Source organism: Mustela erminea, chromosome X (assembly GCF_009829155.1).
Source record: "Mustela erminea isolate mMusErm1 chromosome X, mMusErm1.Pri, whole genome shotgun sequence".
Taxonomy (NCBI): Eukaryota; Metazoa; Chordata; class Mammalia; order Carnivora; family Mustelidae; genus Mustela; species Mustela erminea.
The window spans coordinates 10,691,520-10,714,013 of NC_045635.1; the positions used below are offsets into that span (position 1 = coordinate 10,691,520).

The following is a 22,494-nucleotide window of genomic DNA, read 5'->3' on the forward strand; positions in this document are numbered from 1 at the left end:
TAAACTTGTCAAATCACTACTGTGTGTTCCTGCAACAAAAAGGACATCGTGTGTCACCTACACTTGAATAATGAAAGAGAATAAGGCAAAAAATAAAGGAAGAGAGAGCGAGTGATAAAGAAAGGGAAAGAGGGGCGCCTGGGTGGCTCAGTGGGTTAAGCCGCTGCCTTCGGCTCAGGTCATGATCTCAGGGTCCTGGGATCGAGTCCCGCATTGGGCTCTCTGCTCAGCAGGAAGCCTGCTTCCCCCTCTCTCTCTGCCCACCTCTCTGCCAACTTGTGATCTCTGTCTGTCAAATAAATAAATAAAATCTTAAAAGAAAAAAGAAAAGGGAAGTGGGAGGGTGAGAGGGAAAATGGGAGAGAGGAGACAAGGTTTGGAAAAGAAGGAAGGGGATAAACAGTGATGTGAGAGGTTAGATGTTTATAAAATGCTTTTTCCTATCCAGTTCTCATCCAATTCACTTTGGAATATCATAACTTTGCTGATAAAATGAATTACATGAGGTTAACTAGTGTTAACTATTTCTACAGTTTATAGAACACATTCATTCACTGATGATCACGACTAAGAATGTGTCCTTGTTAATTAGAACACCTTAGCAGATTACTGGGCTAAGCTACATGTCTCAAATGAATAAATAAAATCTTAAAAAAATACAGATGAAAGGTGTGCTGGCACCTCTCAGGATAACAAAAGGGTAAAGAGTTCTAACATTTAACTCGAAGAACTTGCAGGCCAAGTCCTAGTCGGTTCTCTCATGAAGAGAATTCCATTGGCCTCAGACATTTCACCCTTGCAGTTAAGAAAAGTGTCCCAAAAGTTAGGCAATTTCTGCCTCTTACAACCTCTGTGACCTTGGGAAAATTAATTACTACTTTTGTGTCTTAGCTTCCTCACCTATACAGTGGGGGACATGGTAGCATCTAATTACTGAAGAATGGATAAGACACTCACTGGCACACAGGAAGGTTTTAATATGTGTCAGTTCTTAATATATGCATGAGCTAATCCCGCATCAAAAAACTGCCTTTTCTTCTTTCCAAGATTTTACATCCAAATGCAAATGAAACTTGAGACAATGCCCAAGATTGAAGAGGTCAGATATAAAGGATCAAATTATCCCAGAAATATACAAGCCAGGGGAAAGCACCACGGTTGGCAGGTCAGGAGGGAGAGAGGCTATCTTGTAATGAATACAGAGCATGGTTGAAAGTTTAGGTTTTTTGGAATCCAAATGATGAGGCATGGAGTGTCAACTTTTTTAATTACTGTGGCAAGACTTTAAGCAAGTTACTTAACCTGTCTCACCATTAGTTTCCTCATCTGAAACATGTACTGGTGCAGTAAAACTATTCTTCTTTTGTGAGGGCTAAACTAGATACTTTTGAAAATGTGCCTAATACAGTGTGTCAGTAGGTGGTGGGTTAAAAAATATCTTGAGTTCCAGCGATATACTCACACTTCCATTTACTGGGTGGGATAAAAATAAATATTCCATGATATGATGCAGCCTCCTAAATGCTTGCAAGCCAATTGGGGAGGCCAGACAAATGGATAATGTGCAGTAGAAGACAATTTATGTTTGAATTTTCAAATTCCTCTTGTTAAGATGACATTTCTCTTTTTCCTGTTTCTTTATCCGATCATCATTCATTGTCTTACCTATCTCACATATAAAAATTCATGAAACTTTTCCATCCTGAGTTAGGCTATTTAAAATGAAATATTTTATTGCAAAGAAAAAAAAGCAAACATACACAATTTCTCATGGCTTGCTTCTACCTTGTCTAAATTTATTTCTTATTAGCAGGAAAATATATTTGTCATAGAATTTTATGGCCAGGGAAGAGACTCATTTTTGTTTTGTTTTGAGTATCTAAAAGAGAAAAACAAATCAAACAGAGTAGGAAGTGACCCTGGAGAGGAGGTCATCTTGGCAGATGCTGAAATAAGAGGGGAAGGGAGGAACTAAAAGGTTTGGAATATCTCAAAGATGTAGGCTGAAAAATGTTTTGGTAATGGGATGGGGTGTGACTCTATACCCATAAACATTAAAAAAATAAACACAACTGTTTTTCTCATTAAAAAAAAAAAACAGGAACGTTAGTTATGTTAAAGAAAAAAGCTTAACATATCCCTTTTACCGAACGTTCTTGCTTGGAGACTTAAATTAGCTGTTCAGCCTCTGTTTCCTTTCCTCAAAGGCAAAGGCTGGAGAACCCAGCAACTTGTAGGGTTTAAAAACATGGTGCTCAAGTGCCACCACAGCTGTGTTTTACTACCAGCCCTAGGGAGAGACCTCAACCTAAACTCCTCCTCACTTACATCCTAGTGGCTTGTTGGGTACAGAGCTAACTGGAGTGTAGACTGCACTAGGTTGCTGAGACTGTGTTGAGTGAAGAGAAACAATTTTCCACTGGGGAAAACAGCAAGTGAATAGATGGTTCTTGGCAATGAGTTCTTATCCCAGAAAGCATGAGGGGGTAACTACATGAAGGCAAAAAATATACTCCCCAGAACAACATGGAACTAGAAATCATTAGACAACAATATCTATCATCGAAGGGCAAAGGTTCTGCGGCCATACCCCCCTGAACATACCTGTTGTCATTTAAACGCAGACACGAAGCAGAAAAGAGCCTGATTAGTGCTTGGGTGGGAGACCAAGAGCAAGAAAAAAAGAATTAGCCCCTGAGTCTCTGGAGAAAAAAAGTGTGTTCTCTATTGAAAGCACATTGAGAATTAATAACGTTTGCTTTACAATATGGGCATTAAGTGACATTTCTGAGTTTCTTTCTCAAAGTCAGCTCATTTTCTTTGGTTCTGTATTTTGGAACACCATTTTTCATTGGGGGTCAGAGGATATAATGAATGGGGTAAATTCAAAGGTATCAAGAGAATCAATGAGACCCACAGATTTAAAGGGTGTCATGCAAAAAGAAGTGGATATTTCTGGCTCACCCACAGTGCAAAATGCAGTTCCATTTGAACTCATGACCTGAGCTGTTTCATCACCGTGGGGCACCCACTGTTGATGTCTACAATGTTGATGAGCTTCAGGTGGAAGAAAGCCACCCACCCAAAAGGCTATTTTGATAGCAACTACTGAGAGTGAATTCAGTTTAATAGTCTCCAGCTTATATTTTCTAAACCCCAAACTCAGCTGCTAAGTTATCATATTTGAAATACTAGTGGGAATGTTATCACTCTGAACCTCTGGGTAAAACGTTTTTGCTCTTTGTTTTGTTTTGTTTTTGTTTTTGTTTTGCAACCTCACCATCATTTTCATTTAGTTTACATTTCTAGTCATTTGCACAGATGTTGATGGAGCTGTATTTTTGCTTCAATGTCTATTGCAACATTCTTATTGCATTCCGCAGGTCCTCCAGTAAACGTTACTTGCAATATTTTTATCAACAGTTTTGGATCGGTCACAGAAACTACCATGGTAAGTGCTACGATGCCACTGGCAAGAGAAAAACATGACTTGATTATGCTATGAACACAACCTGTCAAATTTTCTATTTATTGTTCAACTTGCAGGGCCTCCTGTAAATGTTACCTGCAACATATTTATCAACAGCTTTGGGTCAATAGCAGAAACTACAATGGTGAGTGGGACTGAGCATTGAAGCCCTCGTGTGAACGAATGGGATATGGGATTGAAGAAGCACTGTTTTATATTGTGGGACACTTACTGAATGCCAATTTCCAAGTTCATTGACCTCTAGAAAGTGATTATTTATACACTTTCACTTTGGAAAGTCATTAGTCAAATGTTCATTACTTCAAAGTCAATAATATCTTATCCCCATGCCAGGGAAATTTTGAAAACACTTGCTGTGTGGTTGGATTTAGGTAGAATTATCAGTAATAAGCATAGTGTAATATTAAGGATATTTTGATATTTATATCTCTAATGTTTCAGAAATATATATTTCATAGTTTGGGAGATATATTTTATAGCCAGTCTTTTTCATATAATGGAAGTTTTAACACAGTCAAGCCTTAGATATGATACACTTAAGATATATGTTGAAGGTGCTGACCTTGTAATAAACACATACACACACACACACACACACACACACACACACACACAATCTTGTTGGCAAAAGATAGTGGTCCCCAATCCATAGCAATTACATCACATGCATGGCTCCCTCCACCAAAAAAAACCCAGTAAACATAAAATTAATTAGAAGCTCATCATAATGTATGTGCAAACATGTTTCATGTAAATGAAACGGATTTTAGATACTATAAAATCCACCAATATTCCTTAAAAATGTCTTGGTGATGGTGTTGCTTGTGACACAGCCTATTAGATCAATAGCCTTATAGTGCTAGGCAATAGTGTGGAGACTGAATTTGGATGAAATTTCTTCTTGCTCCTCATAGGATTTATTTTAAGTCCTAAATCAATTTGCTGGTTCTAATATTCATGACTATGTAAGGTATACAGCCATATTATTGAATGAAGTCAAAGTAAAATATAGTTGAGCTTGACTAAGTACTATGGTGGCTGATGTCCTAGAAACACTCAAGTGAAATAATGAGCATAATACCATTGAGAAGTAAAAAATAGTGTTCCCTTGTCTTTATAAATTTTCTCTTTTAGGCTGTGAGGATTGTGTTTAAAAAATTACTGTACTTTTGGTGTCCTCGATGCTAGAAAAAGTAATTTACTTTTTACCATTCCTTTTCACTGGCAAAATTAGACATAATGGAACTCTACTACCCATTTTAATATTACTGACACAGCATTGTCCAGAAATGAGACTTCTGGTGCTCTAACAGGATGTAGTGCTTTAAGAATTTTACTCAAATAAGATAGTCCTGATAGGGTTAAGTGACTCACAAGAAAAAGTAAACAGAAAAAGACTAATCCAACTCTGGACTTGGCATTCAGTCTCTGTCTCTCCCCTCTTGGTTTTATCCTGAGAACAGAGGGGCAAATCTTCCAGTAGCCCAAATCACTGTCACCAGCTTTACACGATGGCATTCAATGACGATATTTGCACGACCTAATGCTGATTGCATTAATTAGAATCCTAAGTTGCTTTGATCAAATCTCCTCATTGCATTTACCCTCAATCAAAAATGTAAATGTGCACCTTTTCAATGTTTATTAATGTGAGAAAAAGCTAAACATTCACGGAGATGAAAACGGAAACTCTGGATGTCCTTGTGTCTTTAATAGCTACTGATGGTGTTTAATAAATGGGATGCTTAGGGGCTTCCTGGCCACTTATTAAGGCATCCTTTGTTATGTTTCCTACGAGAAAACTTGGAAATCATTGCTCAAGTGTAAAATGAACAAGCTGCCTATCTTGCTGTATGAGATAGACAGCATCGCACGGTCAGAAGAGTGATGCTTATTGTGCTTCTTTTATTTCTTAGCTTTTGATGGAATGACAAACTTCAACTGGCTTTTAAAAAGGATCTTTTCTTCAATTAAAGCTTTCATGTGAAACTAAAATAGATGTTTTTTGAAACTCTATCAGGTTTAATAAATACTCATGCCATGTTGGGTAGGGACTGGCCAATATTTTTTCTGTAAAAGGCCAGACAGTAAATACCTAAGACTTTGAGGGTCCGAGAGTCTCCGAGTCACCGCTGCTCAATGCTGCCCTTTGGGCAGAAAAGCAACCATAAACAATAGTAAGCAAATGGGTGTGGCTGTACTCCACAAAATAGGCTGTGGCCAAATTTGGCCCGCAGGCCCGAGATTACCAATCCTGGACCTGAGGCATTAGTATTTAAACAGATGTCAATCAGATGCTCACAAGAATATGAGAGTTGAGTTGTTCTACTTTGAAAGAATCTATCTTGCTAGACCCATGGGGCCCTGCCTGGGAATCCCCCCTCTGCACCAGAGAATATCATCGTAGCCCAAGCTTCCCTTACCCAAACCTTGAGATTCCCCCACCCGTGAATTGACCCACACTTTCACGAATTCTGACTGAAAGAAAATTGGTCAAAAAAAGTTAAACAGAACCAGATTTTTCTCTGAACTGTCTTTAATTGAAGTCAGAACATCAGACCCTTAGTTTTTCTGCATAGTAATGTATGTGGTCACTGAGGACATGTCCCAGTGCTATTGGAGAGCAATAATAATTTTGCTTTCTCTCTGTTTTCGAAGGAATTTTTCCAAGAATGCCTCAGAATTCTGAGTTTCTAAATATATCAATTTTTTCCCTTTTCCCCCATTCTCACTCTATAACCCTGATAGCTTTATTGAAGGATCCAGCTTGGGTATTTGTTTGTTTCTAAATAAGAGACAATGACTATCCATTTTAAGAACTCACGATGACTTTCTTCCGGTGCTATTGAGTTTGCCCCTCTTATGTTTGATGTTATCTCACTAAATTACTATTGGTATTACCTGCGCACAATGTATAGGCTTACTTATAGACCCAATACTGCCTCTCACTCCTCTGATATGTTAGTGCAGAAGATATGATTGGAAGACAATGTATTTGTCTAAGGAAAACTTTCATGAGTCATTATGATGATATACATTATTCCAAAATACACGTCTTTTTTTTTTTTTTAAAGTAGGCTCCATGCTCCACGTGGAGCCCAGCCTGGGGTTTGAACTCATGACCCTGGGATTAAGACCTGAGCTGAGATCAAGAGTCGGATGGTTAATGGACTGAACCACCCAAGTGCCCCTAAAATACACACTTTTCTTCATGAAGAGTCACGGGGATCTGTTGATGGTCATTGCTAGTTGACCCTATATTAAGAGATTTCTGTAGAACAAGATTTTTGTGGTTCCAAATGACACTTAGGAGACTAGTAAGGAATGTAAGATGAAACAGGTTATATTTTGTTTTGAGAACATCAATTTACCATTTCTTTTTCTCCCCCGCTCCTTTACTTTAGCTGCTGATGGCCAAGTGAATTTAGAGGACGGGGAGTACATTGCAACTCCCACTTTCCTGATATAAAGACATACTTTGGGGATATTATAATGTCAGTAAAGGTCAAGAGTATTTGTATACCATCTGCATGCAGCTCTCCCCAAGCCTGGGCCATCAGAAAATGAAGAGGAGAGAGTCTCAAACATCTGGGTGGCTAGAATGTGACTCGGACCAGTGAGTGCTGGAACACTCCCCATGCCACAGTAGCAGATCCCGACTCCCTCCTTGTTTAACAGATTTGAGGTGGGGGAGAAAGAGCTAAAAATGCATGAAATGTGTTCCCTCAGAGAGAATCTCCATAATATAATTCCAGCTCCCCCAAACTTGTCCGCACAAGATAAGTTCCATATGCTCTGCTGGTTACTGCAGCAGAGCGAAGCGGTCTTTCATCTCGGATCTGAAATCACGTTCTGAGGAAGTGGATAAGAGGTAGACAGCCCCTTAGGAGGACGCCTGCTGGGCTGGGACTGCTGAACTGACATGATGGGCTCCCTTTCATTCTATAGCTGCATCAGCAAGTCATGAGGAGATACTAACTTTGCAGGAAGAGCAGGTAGCTACATTTCTTATTTCTGACTTCTTAAGGAAGAACCAAGAATCTACCCCAAGCCTGGCATTTTGTTCAACTGAGATAGAAGGTGACTTTGGTCTCTAAATTAACAGTGCAATGTTAAAGCCTGAATTCATCATGAAACAAGTGCACCCTCCCCCAAATTTCAAATTCAAGGCTAACTTCCCATATCAAAGTGAGCACAGACTCAGGAGGATGAAAACTTTACTGCAGTGTAGCCAGAGGTTAAAACCAAAGGGCCAAACTGGCACTGTGGGGAATCAACAAAGCAAATCCTTGTGGTTGATAACTTCATAACATAATTGGATGGAGAAATGTATAGATATAAAAATAATAAGAGAGTAACAGTAAGGTTATTGCAAGTATGTATGAAACAGAGTGGCAGTCTCTGTGCATAAATGCTGAACCAAATACAGTAGTACCAAAATAATTCAACTTAAGGAAACCATCCGTGGCATGGGCATAGGATTAGAGGGTATTAGGAAAAGTGAAACTTAAAAAATAATAAACTTGATGTGAAATCATAGTATGGAATGTCGGTACTTGTAGTACCTGTGTTAAGAATATAATAAAGATTATATGACTTAGAAAAAATACATATGTATTTGAACATATAGACATATTTTTTCATTCAAATGTTTCCAGGACCTAATCTAATACTCAGAGAGTCAATCATAGGAAAACAAATTGTAATATGAGGAATATGACATTTATTTGAAGTAGAATGTCTTTGTAGAGAGAAGGCAGTATAAGGGAAAATTCAGTCTACATTTAAGCATGTCTCTCAATATTTACTCCGCCTTTAATATTTTATTAAACCTAGAAGCAAACACAAAGACAAAGCAAAACTACAGAAGAATATAACTATCTCCTGTGGTTTCGAATATCATGAGGAAATAAACTTAACTCTATATAAACAGAGATGATTCAGAGAAAAATTACATGTGTCAAATTTTTACACTACAGTGAAAATCATAGTGAACTGAGTTACAAAGGTCCAGTCCCAGAAAAATCTTCTCCTTGGATGTTTATGTCTGTAGTTCCTTGGATGTCTTTTTCTAAAATGTTTTAAGGGTTGCTGTTTATTTTAGAATAGCATATATCATCATAAACAAAAGTATGGAAAATTTTAATTCTTATATATTTATATAAAGAACAAATACCCCCAAAAAGATATAATAAAAGTTGTATTCCATATAATTCTTGTCGTTGTGGCACAAACTACATTTTTCCTCTAAGTTTTCTACTTATGCTTGCTTATGAATAGGATTAATTTATTTTAAATTGACTGTTGGACACTTAATGGTTTTATTGTGATATGACAGACTCAGTATTCTTTTTCAAGTTCTAATATTGGGACAATCTATTTTATCATTTTCTATATATAACATTCAAAGTAGAAAACCAGGAAACACTGGAGAAAAATACTCATGGGAAAGACTTTTTAAAAAGATGCACATTAGCTGTGAAAATTTATATTAAGATTTTTTAAAAGGTCAATGTTCTCATATTGTATGTCATCATGTAATATTTTCTAGGGTCTCTCAATATACAGTTTTAAATCATTCTCAGGCTCAAGGGAGGGTTGCAATGATGTTCTCTTGGTGATTTTGCTGCCCAGTACTGCCTATCTGGCTTCTCTGGTCTTTCCTATCCTATAAGTGCTTCCTGGGCAGGGCTGGGGCCTCCTTGGATTCCCAATGGCCTAAGATATTTAACCCATTCACCTCTATTCTAGCTGTCATTACTTCTCATACTTAGAGTTTCTTACTCCAGAATTGTCTAAGGGACGAGATTCTCTGAGATTCTCTTCTCTCCTACTTCCTACTGAAACAAGCTCATAGACCACCCCCAATCCCTTCACAACCCCTCCCACACACAACATTTTGTTAAGGAAAACTGGTTCCTACCCTAAAGAGTAGATGTCAAACACTGGAGAAGCCGCATTTTTTTCTCTCTCAGAAAACCTTAAGGAAAGCTCATAGTTGATGTATCTAGTTCATATTTAGATGTAAGTTGGATTATTATATTTCCAATAGCCCCCCCTTTTGATTTTTTTTTTTTTACATATCGCACAACCTCACTCTTTATTCACACAATTCCAAAGCTTGCAGTAACTCCTGTTGCCAATGAAACACCGAACTGATCATCTCTTTCCAGTTACAATCCTCTGGTCCCTTTGAACAATTCCAAAACTATATGACGGGAACATCTTTGAGATTCTGCTGTTCCCTTAATTCACTTGCTTGAGGAGTGAGTGAGCAAACAGGATGGGATAGAAGCCTGACTAGGCCAACGATAGTGCCCTCTTAGATTTGAAAATTTGCCATGCATGCCTGGTAAAATCCCCAATAAAAATCAGCTGATAAAATTTTCCAAGTCAGAAAGTTCTTATGTTGTACAACAGAGAACCTTAAGGTTATTTCTTTTAATATTTCAGCCTTTCCAAATGAGCTGGGTTTTGATGACTGACTTTCAGAAGTTAGTAATTATTTGGTTATTAGTATTCTTTAAACCTACATTGGGCACTATTTCCAACACCTGTCACCTCCAAAATACTCTATCAGCCTGATAAATTAGGATGGCTGTATTTGAAAAAATGTCAGAGGAGTTTAGATAGCTTAGTGATAAATAGGTAGAAGGAATTTGATTGAAGCTCTTTTCCACATATTCTAATCTTTACAACTTATTTTTTTCTTTTGGCCCTGAGGGAATGAACCCCAACTGGCCATCCTGAGGTGGTCTCTACTGTACCTAATAGAGTAATCAACCATCCTAGTTTTGCCCAGAATTGGATGGGTCCCCTGAATATGTGACTTTGGGGGTTAAAAGTGGGAGGTTCTCAGGCAAACCTGACAAGGTGGTCACCATTACGGTAAAATAAACAATGACCCAAAATCCAGGTGCCAAAGATGTGGAGATGGAGCAAACAGTGAAAAATGAAAAGGAAAGAGAGTAAGAAGGTATGAGTATATATCACCCTAAGTGACCATAAGTATCAGGAGTGAACAACCCTTAGCTCTGAACTATAGTACTGCTTGACTAGAGAATACTGTTAAAAGCCTCTTTTGGGGTCCACTCCACCAAGCAAAGCAACGGTTTTCACAAACCTAAAGAAAGACCTTTGAGTAGATATTCCCAGAAAAGAAGTCACTGACTCGGGATGATTTACTTCAATTCCCAGATCAAGTGGGAATGACACTTCCATAAGGAAGAACACCTTCATCATAAGGTGCAGATCAGGAAAACATGAAAAATATCTCTGTATTGATGAAGTATCAAGTCAACTACTATAGATACAACCCATTCAGAGAAATGATAAAATATTTAAGAATTTTTAAAGTAAGTAGTGTGAGAGAATTATCTTGTCAACATGAAGCATCTTAGTATTTATGGAGATGAATTTTAAAAATATTGTCCCATCATGTCAGAGTTTTATAATAAGATTTCTACTACCAAATTACAGAGTGGGTTTCCTTTTGCCCAGAGCATCTGAGCAGAATGAGAATAGAGATATGTCATTTCTGATGTGGAAAATGAATCAGTTTTGACAATCTACCATCACAGTGTGACTTCTGTACTCATGGTTACCTTTTTCTATGGAAAAACCAGCTTAAGCTAGTATTATTTCCTCCCAGGATGAGTGATTTCAATTTAAGCATAAAAAAATTCAACCAATTCAACGTGTTCCGTTAGTGTTCTGGTTTGGTTGAGCCTTCTCTCTTTCTCCCCTCTGTTCCCACTCCTAATAGCACTGAGTGTTTCATTTTGGCCAGGATATACATAGCCTGGTTTGTATAGACATGGATATTGCACCAAATCAGGGAGAAGAGAGGGGAAATATAGATGGACCTCTTATGCCAGACTGCATGATAAGTAACTCTTGTGCATGGGGTTTCCATAGGACTACCGAGTGAACATTTTTCTGAGACAACAGTGGAATGATTCACGGCTGGCATATAGCGAGTACCCTGATGATTCCCTGGACTTGGACCCATCCATGCTTGACTCCATTTGGAAACCAGATTTATTCTTTGCCAATGAGAAGGGTGCCAACTTCCATGATGTCACCACTGACAACAAATTGCTTCGAATTTCAAAAAATGGCAAAGTACTCTACAGTATCAGGTAAGCTTCTGTTGGCTGTACCTGTTTACTTCTCCATTTCTCTCCTGGCCTAGTGCTGCCTGATTCTAGGGGCTAAGTTGTATATAAATATTTGGGTTTTGTGGTCTCTTGGTTATCATTTGAATCTTAAAATTGGTGAGAATGCCAGAAGTTCCCATGGCCTCAGAAGTACGATTCTCAACAACAACAAAATACATATATTTTTTATTTATATATAAAATTTACATATATAAAATTTGCATATATTAATTTATTTTATATATATATGAAGACAGTGAGTGGATATCATGTAAATACCTGCATACATGTATTTTTGATTGCTTCAATAAAAGAAGTACAGGCCTTTAGTTCAATTAATCATTGAGCATAATGTACAAATTCTCCATTTCAAATAATTTTGCCATTCTGTAACGTGTAACCACACAGACAAAAACATTCAATGGCTCAGCATGGTCATTGACAGTATACTTTGGTCTGGGTGAGTGAAAAACTAGTTCTCATCTCAGATCTGCTTCTAACCAAACATGTAACCTTGATCTCTCAACTTTTCCTGGGCTTGAGCTTGGGAGTGACATATCTCGAGATCCATTTTTGCTTTTACATTCAAATATGATCTTCTACAGAACTGTTATCACCCTAACCTCAAAATCCTATCTTTCTTTTCTGAACTCTAGTTCCTCTGTGATTCTATAAGACTCTTATTTCTTCTTACCTCATATTTTGGCTATTTTTGTATATGAATTTAGCATAAGAACATGGATCTTTTGGAGTCACACAATCTCGAATTGAATCCAAATTTTGCCACTAAGTTACATAACCTATGACTTTCAGTTACCTAATTGTAAAATAAGGAGCACTATATTTATCTCTAAGTATTCTTGTGAGAATGAATGATATAAATTAGAGAATAGAGGTCAGCAAATATTTTCTGTAAAGGTCTAGACAGTAAGTACCTTAGCAGTGTAGGCCAGACTGTCTCAATTCTGTCACAACTACTCAACGCTACCATTGTAGCACAAAAGCAAGCCATAGACAATATTCAAACAACCGAGTGTTCTGTGCTTCAATAAAATGTTATTTATAAAACTAGAGAGTGGACTAGATTTGGCCCTTTGGTCATAATTTGCCAATCTCAGATACAGCGCATATAGAAATACTTGTCATAGTACCTGACACAGAGTATGTGCTCAGTAAATGAAATAATGGCTCTCTGTATTTTAAAGTTAACATTTTTTTCTAATAGTAAGCTCTTTAAAGCCAAGACATTTGGATTTCACACCTTCTGTAACTCCTTTGGAAGGTCCAAGAAGATGTACTGTATATGAGAGATATTTATTAAATAAATATTGACATTTTAAAGATGTTTTATAGAATATTCCCTTTCTCTCCAATATTATCACAAAAGAAAATGGACAGACAGCTTGTATCCTTGCAAATAATCTTCAAAAGTCTGTAGAGCCATCACCATCAAACCTCATTTCACAACTCTGTATAATTTAGGTCTGCACCGCATATTCCATTCTTAACCTGGTAATTTCAGTTTGCTGATGGCTGACAGACAGGATGTCTTGTGGAATGAAAGAGGCTGCTCATTTGTAAAAATTGGCAAAGTTACTGCTTACGCAAAAACCAGGAAACTTCCTCCACTTGATTTTTAAGGAACTTTACTTTTATTTTTATTTTTATAAACATTTTAAGGAAACCGAATATTTCATGTGTTTGAGGTAAGATGCAGTATTGTGCACAACCTAAGTTGATGTGACCTGATGAAACGGGACATATGTGGAGCGTGGTGCTAGGGAGGAGAGTTATAAAAAGCAGCACAGGGTATCAGCTGCTTCAGCTAACCCCCTGGGCCTTGGGTGGCATTTGCTCTAGTAAATACCTGGCATCGTGTACTGCTGAAATAAAACCAAGTTTTTTCCCTTCTGTTCTATGAAGGTCTTTTCAATCTAGAACCATGAAGAATATAATGTTCCCCAGACCTAGATCTGGCAATTCTTCCATCTCTCATTTGCACTGTAGCATATTATAAGCTCTGAAACACCCTGACAATTGTTTTGGATTTTGTCCCGGCACAGGCTGCTTTAGATTTTTCCTTCATTTTGGGTGCTCTATGAAATCAGAGGAAAGATCCTTGGTGTAGGAGAACAGGGCATGCCATTTCAGAGAAACACAGCTCTTGGGAGAATTGAACGACAGCAATCTAATTATTTGCCTGGGAGGATTTTCAATGAGCCAGACACTGTGCTAGGCCTAGAGATCCAGAGCTGAGTAAGATACAGTCTCTGCCCTGGAAGGGCTCCAGTCTAACAAGGCAGGCAGACAAAAGATAAATTAAGTAATAGGAATAAATGAGGAACAAGGAAAAGAAAAGTGGCTCTAACTTTGCAAATGAAGGTGTGACTCAAATCTTGTTAGAATTTAGGGCCTGGCACCTACTTGTCTGTTTACTTGAGTCACTGGACTCAATTTAACTAGAAGACAAGGAGTAATTAGTGATAATATATGCCCAGCTGCAGGTCTGATTCAAGTTTAAGGCCAAGCAGGTGACAGTTTCTGATGTCTTAAAGGTGCTGGAAAGATTCCTGCTGATGTTGCATTAGGAAAGATTTTCTCTCTACTCTCAGGTTTACAATGTAAATATTCATAGAAGAGGGAATCCATTAACTTAAATTCATACTAAGCTGTAAAGAGCTGATACGAAATTTTCATTCTAATAGTACATTTGATGCCTATGAAGATGAGAAATCAGGATGAAGATGGTTAATAAAGATAGAAGGAAGGGATACATCTGAAGTACCAAAGATAAATTCATGAATTGCCTCTACCTTATATATTTAAATAACTACTTAAACATTGGTCCACATTAAAAATATAATGTTCTCTGGTGATGTTTTAAATTTGCATTTTCTGAAACCTAAAACAAATGGAAGATAGCATTTCATCCATGAAAATTCCATGCTTCCTTGGCTTTGTAGGAGCAGAAGTAAAATTAACTCCGCATGGAAACCAAAGCCTAAGGCTTTGACGCCCAAACAGAACACAAAGAGAACTACGCAGTCCATTGATTTCATAACAAGCAAGATCGCATTTTCCAGGAAGCTTCCTAAAAGACAGCAGTTTAAAAAAGAGGGGACAGTAGACTAAAACTCCACAAGTATCCTGCAGATTCCAACACTTGGTGTACTTAAGTAAAATTCAAACAAATCTTTTAAATAGGAGCTAAAAATGTTAGATCATTCTTAGAAAATTTCTATCCAGTTCGGCAGGACACAGTCTTTGCTGATGAGAAGTTGTCAAATCTATTTTTGTCCACTTCTCTTCTGATTTCTTCTTTGATATTCACTTCCCTAATACATTGGATCTTACTCTTTGTTTTCTTTTTAAGTTTTTGTTGACCTGCTACATTAAGTATTGATCATCCATGACCAAAGTATAAACAAGGACACACACATCTTGCTTTCTACGTTCCCTTTAGAGACAGTCAAATTCTAAATTCATGTTACTTTTTTTTTTTTAAAGATTTTACTTATTTATTTGACAGAGAGAGATCACAAGTAGGCAGAGAGGCAGGCAGAGAGAGAAGGGGAAGCAGGCTCCCTGCTGAGCAGAAAGCCCAATGCGGGGCTTGATCTCAGGACCCGAGATCATGACCTGAGCTGAAGGCAGAGGCTTTAACCCCCTGAGCCACCCAGGCGGCCCCTAAATTCATGTTACTTAAAAAGGCCTAAATCCATAGTGGAATAGTGAGGTGAGCCTTGAGTATTGTATATATTATTACTCAAATAATATTTATTGGATTGAATATAATGGATTGCAGTAAAAGTCAGGGCACCATGGCATATGGTGTGCAATAAGAAAGAAAAAAGGAGAAGGTATTTTTGGAGAGGAGCAGCTTGTCTCACTTGTCCACAACGTCTTTGCTAATATTTGTTTTCTTCCTTTACTTTCTATTGCTTCTGAGAATTTTCTGCCAGCATTCTGACTTTTATAGAACCTCAGGATTCTTTTTTTAATTTGAAGGTATTATGTTGCAAAGTATCTAATCCAATACCCTTGTTTTACCAATGAGGAAGTGACTTCTTTCACCAAGTTAGGTGAGACTAAATAATGGAGCCCATAAATAGGAAAGCTAGGCCAAGAATCAAAGCTCTTGACTTCTATTTCAATGCTATCATCTCCTACCACACATTAATTCTTCATTTGCTCCAACTCAAGTCCTATTTCCAAAGGCAGGTCATTTTGGAACCAACCTTTTTGGGACTCATTTTTCAAAGAACTATTGGAGGAAGAAGGTAAGATTTAAGATGAGAACATAAAGTTTCTTCAAATTTTGCAAATGTCTGAAAAGACTTTAAATTCAGGGTGCAACAATTGACTTTCAGTTCAAGGTGCAACAATTTGATGCAATTTGATGGTTTTAAACAGCATATGTCACCAACATAATGTAACTACTTTCTGAAAAATTTTACTATCCCAGGGATGAAAGGGCTGAAAAGAACCATTCAAGTCATTAAGTCAACTTTCCTACCTTCATGCAACCAGTTGAGAACTCATTTTCATCTTAAGGACCCTCAGAGAAGGAAACTTTATATTCTCTCTTTGGATCCTATAATAAGTTACTCTAACATTATGCAGAAATTCTTCCTTATATAACTTACATCACAGTTGCTACAACTTAAATCAGTAGCTTTTTCCTACATTTGTTAACATGATAAACAAATGGCTACCATTTTTGGAAGAATGGAGGGAATTACCTCACTGTTTTTACTTCCATACATTTTTGTCCCACTAGATTTAGTAGACATATGCTTGGTCATCAACACTGTGTTGCTAATTTATTTTACAGCGTGTTTCACTTCAGCACCAACATGTTCTTCATCTCCCAGTTTTCACTTTGCTGTACACTTTGGGGCTCCTACTCTAAAACTTATGATGCTGAGTGCTACCCTGGTTATTTCTGATACTACAGTAGACAAGGATTTTAGAATAAAATGCTCTCGGGCTTGAGTTTCTGGCCTCAGAATTTGCTGAATGACCTAGGGAAATGTCTTACACTGTGAATTTCTATTTCTTCATCTTTAAAAAGAGATGATTTGGTTAAGACCATTAGTAGAATACAATATATGTTATAAGGATACAGACCAAAAGTGGAATTGCCACATACTCTAGGGCCCTCATATTTTCTTGTAATTTAATTATTGTGCTTTCTGTTCCAGGCACTAAGACAAAGAGTAAGTTGCTCAAGACAGATCCCTACAAATTCCAGACATTAAGGATAGGACAGACCCACTCCTTGAGTGTGACCCTATAGAGTAGGTGTTCTTAACCTGAGGGTTCAGTGAAAACTCTAGTAGGTCCTTGAATCTCCCTAAAGTGTATTTCCTGTACAGGAGTATTCAGCACTTCTCTTCAGAATTAAAAAATTCTGCTTTAATATTTATTGCATACCTACAGAATGGGTATACCTGAAGCAAAGTTGGTAAGGAAATACTGTTTGCCTTCAGTGTCTTCTTATTTGACTGACCAAATACCAAGGGGTCTTATGCTACCCTCCAACTACACAGAGTCCTCCAAGCCATAAATAATTATGGGATTGCTCCTCCACAGTAGTACCCCTTATCACCACGCTATCTCCTCCCCCTCATCATCAAACATTATCTGACCTGAAACTTATTCTTTTATGGTGTTGGAGGTGATTTTCTTATTAATCTCTTTTGATTCAATTCATGATTGTAGGTGTAGATGATTCAGTGTTCTACCTTCCCAGTAGTACTTGAGTTGTAATAGAGAACTCTTGGGGATTGACATGCCTCTCCCTCTGATAATAGATTAAGGCACCACTGAGAGTAGGTGGAGTGTAGATTTCTAGACAGACATCCAATGGAGCTCCCCAAATAATCCTGTCTAATGACCGACTCTACCCACACGCATAAAAGGCCAACTTTTCTCACATAACCTCCTATCTTTGACTCATCCGGAGCTTGATGCAAGAACTTCAAAAGATTCTAACTTTAGTTATGGAATGATTTTTATGGCATAGGAAAAAAGAAAATTCTCTATTTAGATGTCAGAGCTGAAAATAAAATGCACAGTGAATTTAGACCTGCCTAAATGTTACCAATGGCGATAGTTGGATTATCTTACTCTCAATTTTGAGGAGACACGTAAGCCCATATTTTCTGTTAGAAGGCAGCTATAAGAGCTGTGATTTCTTGTCTCTGTGCCTATTTGAACCATGTTTATCTTTCTATCCTATAATCCCGGCAAAATTACATTCTCATTTTCCAATTATGTGTCCAAATCCTCATTAGTTCTGTGACTTGACTTAATGCAGTAATTAATGACTGTAGCATAAGCGCCCACATCAGAATTAAGCAGTGAGTCTTCAGAGAAGTGCTGAGAAATGCCATGGAAACCCCAAGGACTCCATTCTTTCTAGAGTCAAGCAAGGTTGGGAGGGTAGGAAGCAGTGGTTCTCAAAAAAGACATCACTGAGGGTACAAGTATTAGAGTTTAGAAAGTGTGCCCTATATATGACAGATTCTTAAAGTGCTGGAAAGCTCTGTCAAGCTTCTGATTGGGTTCAGAAATTCACATATACTCATGGGCATAATACTGGTTCAGATACAACAGCATTAGGATTTTACCCTTGTTTGGAGGAAAAGAGGGAATTGTGCAATGAAATATGTGGCAGCTGGCATGAACACTTGTCCTTGACTGTTTACCTGATTGGACTAGCAATAGCAACCAGTAGATTTTCCTCCTTTTGGAGGTAACTTTCCACTGCATTAACATTCATCAGGGTTTGCTCTGAAGGTGATGGTGTGAAGAACAGAATGCTGAGAAGGTAGCTCAGAGCATCAGGAACTCCACACTTGTTTGCATCATTTACTGTATCCTCCAGGCTCTTAGAACTGCTTTTCGAACCCCATCAGTCATTCTGAGTCTTAGTTTCCTCATCCATAACATGAGATTGAACTAGAAAAGATTAGATAAAATCTGAGGCTCCTTATAGCTCAAAATGACCTCCTTTCCAAGCGCCTGGGTGGCTCAGTTGGTTGAGTGACTGCTTTCGGCTCAGGTTATGATCCTGGAGTCCCAGAATTGAGTCCTGCATTGGGCTCCCTGCTTGGCAGGGAGTCTGCTTCTCCCTCTGACCTCTTCCCTTTCATGCTCTCTTTCTCTCTCATTATCTCTCTCTCTCTCAAATTAATAAAAATCTTAAAAAAAAAAAGATCTCCTTTCCACCCACAAATTCCCTCTGAATGAGGAAGTAAGAGTGAGTTCTCTGTGTCCCTTAGGGTTTGGGAGTAAGCAAGAGAGGATTCTGAAGTTTAAGATGCCTATCTCAAACTACTTTTGGATCTTTTTTTTTTTTTTTTTTTTTTTTTTTTACTTTTGGATCTCTGAGTCTTTCTCTCACAAGTTAAATATCCATTTCTTGAGAAGAGGATCCTCATTTTGGAGTGGGGTAGCAAATATTGGAGTACCTGTAGTTTAAGAGGCAGCCTTGTGTTCAACATATAGTTTTCACAATGACAAATACTCAATACTAAACTCCCTATTGAGAAAGTTCCCAATTGCAAATTAGATCATTTATACCCTCTGATTCACTCAGCAGGAGTATCCATGAGATATTATTTTAGAATGTATTCATGAATTATGGGTTTATATACTTTTAGACAATTACACAAAGATGGTTGGCTGGGACAATTACTAACTAGGTATGTAGGTTAAAGGAAATTACATGGTATATTTGAGCCAGCAGAGTCAAAGGGCTAGTCTGCTATTACTCATTATCTGCGTTTTCTTGTGGCAGGAAGCCAAAGGAAATTCAGAAGTCCTAGCGAGCCTGTTTAACTCATGTTGACATGGGCTCCTACCTGGTCCATACTGCTGTCCTTGAATCTCCCTGGATGGTATTAATCCCAAAATAAATGGGTATAATATCGCCATGGTCCTTATGAGACACATGAATTGCTTTAGTGCATTCTCATAGCACATAATCCAAAAGAAAGGCAATCCATTTTAAAATGGGAAAAAATTTTACATCCTAAAGTTCAGCAGTCTCTCCAACAAGTGTATCCTTGCTTGTGGCATTTAAAGTTACAAACCAACATCTGTACTGAAGAGAACACACTTATCACTGGACAGTCATTGAAAGACAGTTAAAGACATATATAATTACGTAAAGTTCTACACATGACATACACTCAGAGCAAGGCCATCCCATAGCTGATTGATCATTCCTTTCAAAGGACAATAAAACAAATGCTTTATTTGATGTTTCACTTTAGTAGGGATATTTTGCTAAATTTTAGCAGTTAAATAAAGGATAGAAAACAGTAAATGAGGTGGGGATTACAGACAGAATGCTGTGGGGTTGGGGAAGATGTCAGTTCTGAGATCAGTTCTCAGATTTAGGAAGACTAGGAGTCAAATCCAATCTTACTAAGTGACTGTGAGAAGTCATTGAACCTTTCATTGATCTGCAGTTTTTCTCAATTCCAGATTCATACTAAATGTTCAGTGAATGTCATAATAACCCCGAGGTGGCTGTAGGATGAAAGGGAGGAAAGGGGGGAGGCCGCTCTCCCTATTCCCCCTAACCCAGACCCATAACCCTCTCCTTATTCAGTACGTGTTAACACTGAGGCTCCTCTCAGCTTCCATACCTAGCTTCCAGCAGATGGATATCCTCCTTGCCTTGGGTTTCCTCCTTGTGAGAGGCAATTAGCTTACAACAGAAGTGACAGATGCAGATAATGGCTTAGATCTCCTCTCTAGCTTCTTGTTAAGAGTGAACTGAGGAACTGTGCTGGATTTCAGCGTTACCTAGTCAAGGATGGAGCATCCTACCACCTGACCAGGGCTCCATTTTATCTCCAGGCTTTGCCACCAGAAACAGTGGCCAGCACTCTCCAACAGTTATCACAATAGAAGTCTTAATGAAGTAAAATACTCACAAAGTAGCAGTTTTTCTCACTGCTGTTAGCAGATACAAAGTTACTTTGGTTATCTTAAAACCCTATTTGCAGTTCCCAAGCATGTGTTCCCTTTCTCCTTTGCCAAAAGTAAAATAATCCCAAACAAAATGTTGAGAAAATTATCATACAATACTTTTAGATACCGAATGGCTAAGAAAATTGCTATGCAGCGCTCTTAGACAGAAAGTGACCAAGGACAAGTCAGTTCTCATTATTCTAATGTGCAGACTTCATAACATTTTATCTTGATGAATATCTGGGTGTACAAATAAATACTTTGACATTGAAATGACATTGAAATGCTTCTGAAATGTGAAATGCAACCAACACGTGAACAGTATTAGTTGAGTCTTCGGTGCTTTGAGCTCCTCTTTCTGGTGATGTCCAATTTAGTCCTCTCCTATTCAACACCTTCAAAACATTTTTCTTCAGGAAATATCAAAGCATTTGGAAAAATTTTAGCCACAGATTTATCAGTTACTCTCCAAGTTGAATGCAGTCCATATTTGGACTTAATTAACATGGGCCAACCATATGTGTGCACATTTTTCTCAAAGGACCAGGCACAGACGGGAACAGATACTGTATTTTTGTCCCTCCCTGCTAGTGCTGCTCAATGCATATGGGTATTTTCTGTGATGCCTTTATAATGTTTGGTAAACACGGACCTTCCTAGTCAGCCACTGGCATTTAGTCAAGGGAGAGGAGTAGAACAGCCAATGAACCAACAGTGATATAAGGCACCACTTCCAAATCCTAAGGTCAACGGTGAAAAACTGGTCTTATATTTCTTTGAAATCAAGAGGATAGAGTCTAACCATACAGCTTAGATCCAGTGGGGGGTTTAGGTTCAGCCCTAGACAACACTGAAACAACTATTTCTCTCTGGTGCCCTAGCCACACTGTTCTAAGCCATGTTTTCCATCCAGCTTCATCCTTCCATTTAATACTCTCAGGATCAAAGTCTGCTCTTGGGGATATTGGTAGGGAATTTGAGGATCCATCAACTCATATACACAAAGGAGGAAATGACTAACAGTATTTAGAACACTATTATTTCCCTATATTTGCATCTTAATAGTCATGGGAGTCTTTAGCTAAATGTCTGTTAGTTAATTATATGTAGCAGCAAAGAGTTGGAAGGTGTTTGAGCAAGGATATGCAATGGGATCTTTCTGGAACTTCTAATAATTTACACACCATGGATTTTCAATCTTTACTTATATGGAAAGCCTTTCTAGGTGCAGCCAAGCACAGCCAAGCACAGCCAAGCAAGCTGTGCTTGCCCATAGATTAGGTGACTAGCTCAGGGCTAGAGTGAGCAGGACCCTAGTCTATGCTTTCTATGATGAGTGAGTTCGAAGCAGACATTTAATTACAAAGCTTTCAGAAGATAAGTTTAAAAATTTCATCTCTTGCCTGCCTTGCCAAAGTTGGACCAATTATTTTTGCTCTTCATAGATCAAGATCCTTTTGTGGGTACCTTGGGCTTTTATTTAGGAGCATCAAATGATTATTACAAGCCCTACTTCCCTGATACACTCAAAGAGCCCTCTCAGGATCTAGGTCTATAAGGGTATCTGTTCTACCCAACCAGTGTGAGCACTGATCTAGGCCACAAGAGAGTAATTAGAAGCTTTTTACTTAATTAATTCAGTTCAGTTGTGTCTGATTGACATAATCTGGAAATATTTTTTAAATGGGGATTTGGGAACTATTTTAAGAAGTTGAAGAATGAATGCATAATTCTTGCAATAGATTCCACTGAAAGAATCTATATATAATTAATATATATTACCATATAATATATAAATAATAATAATATTAAACTATGATCTCCTTCAAAAGAGAAACTGTAATTTCAAGTGTC

At 37.9% G+C, this 22,494-nt stretch overlaps 2 protein-coding genes across 3 annotated transcripts in view; one reads left to right on the forward strand and one right to left on the reverse strand.

Annotated features, from left to right (window-relative positions):
- FANCB (FA complementation group B) overlaps window positions 1-22,494 on the reverse strand; it is a 367,435-nt gene that overhangs the window by 72,802 nt on the left and 272,139 nt on the right. The window lies entirely within an intron of this gene.
- GLRA2 (glycine receptor alpha 2) overlaps window positions 1-22,494 on the forward strand; it is a 180,614-nt gene that overhangs the window by 38,368 nt on the left and 119,752 nt on the right. The window contains exons 3-4 of one of the 2 annotated variants that reach the window (XM_032331174.1): window positions 3,384-3,451; window positions 11,408-11,631. In XM_032331174.1, coding sequence (XP_032187065.1) covers window positions 3,384-3,451; window positions 11,408-11,631 — 292 coding nt within the window. Of the gene's footprint in view, window positions 1-3,383; window positions 3,452-3,546; window positions 3,615-11,407; window positions 11,632-22,494 lie in introns of both variants that reach the window. The other variant, XM_032331175.1, reaches the window with a different exon arrangement.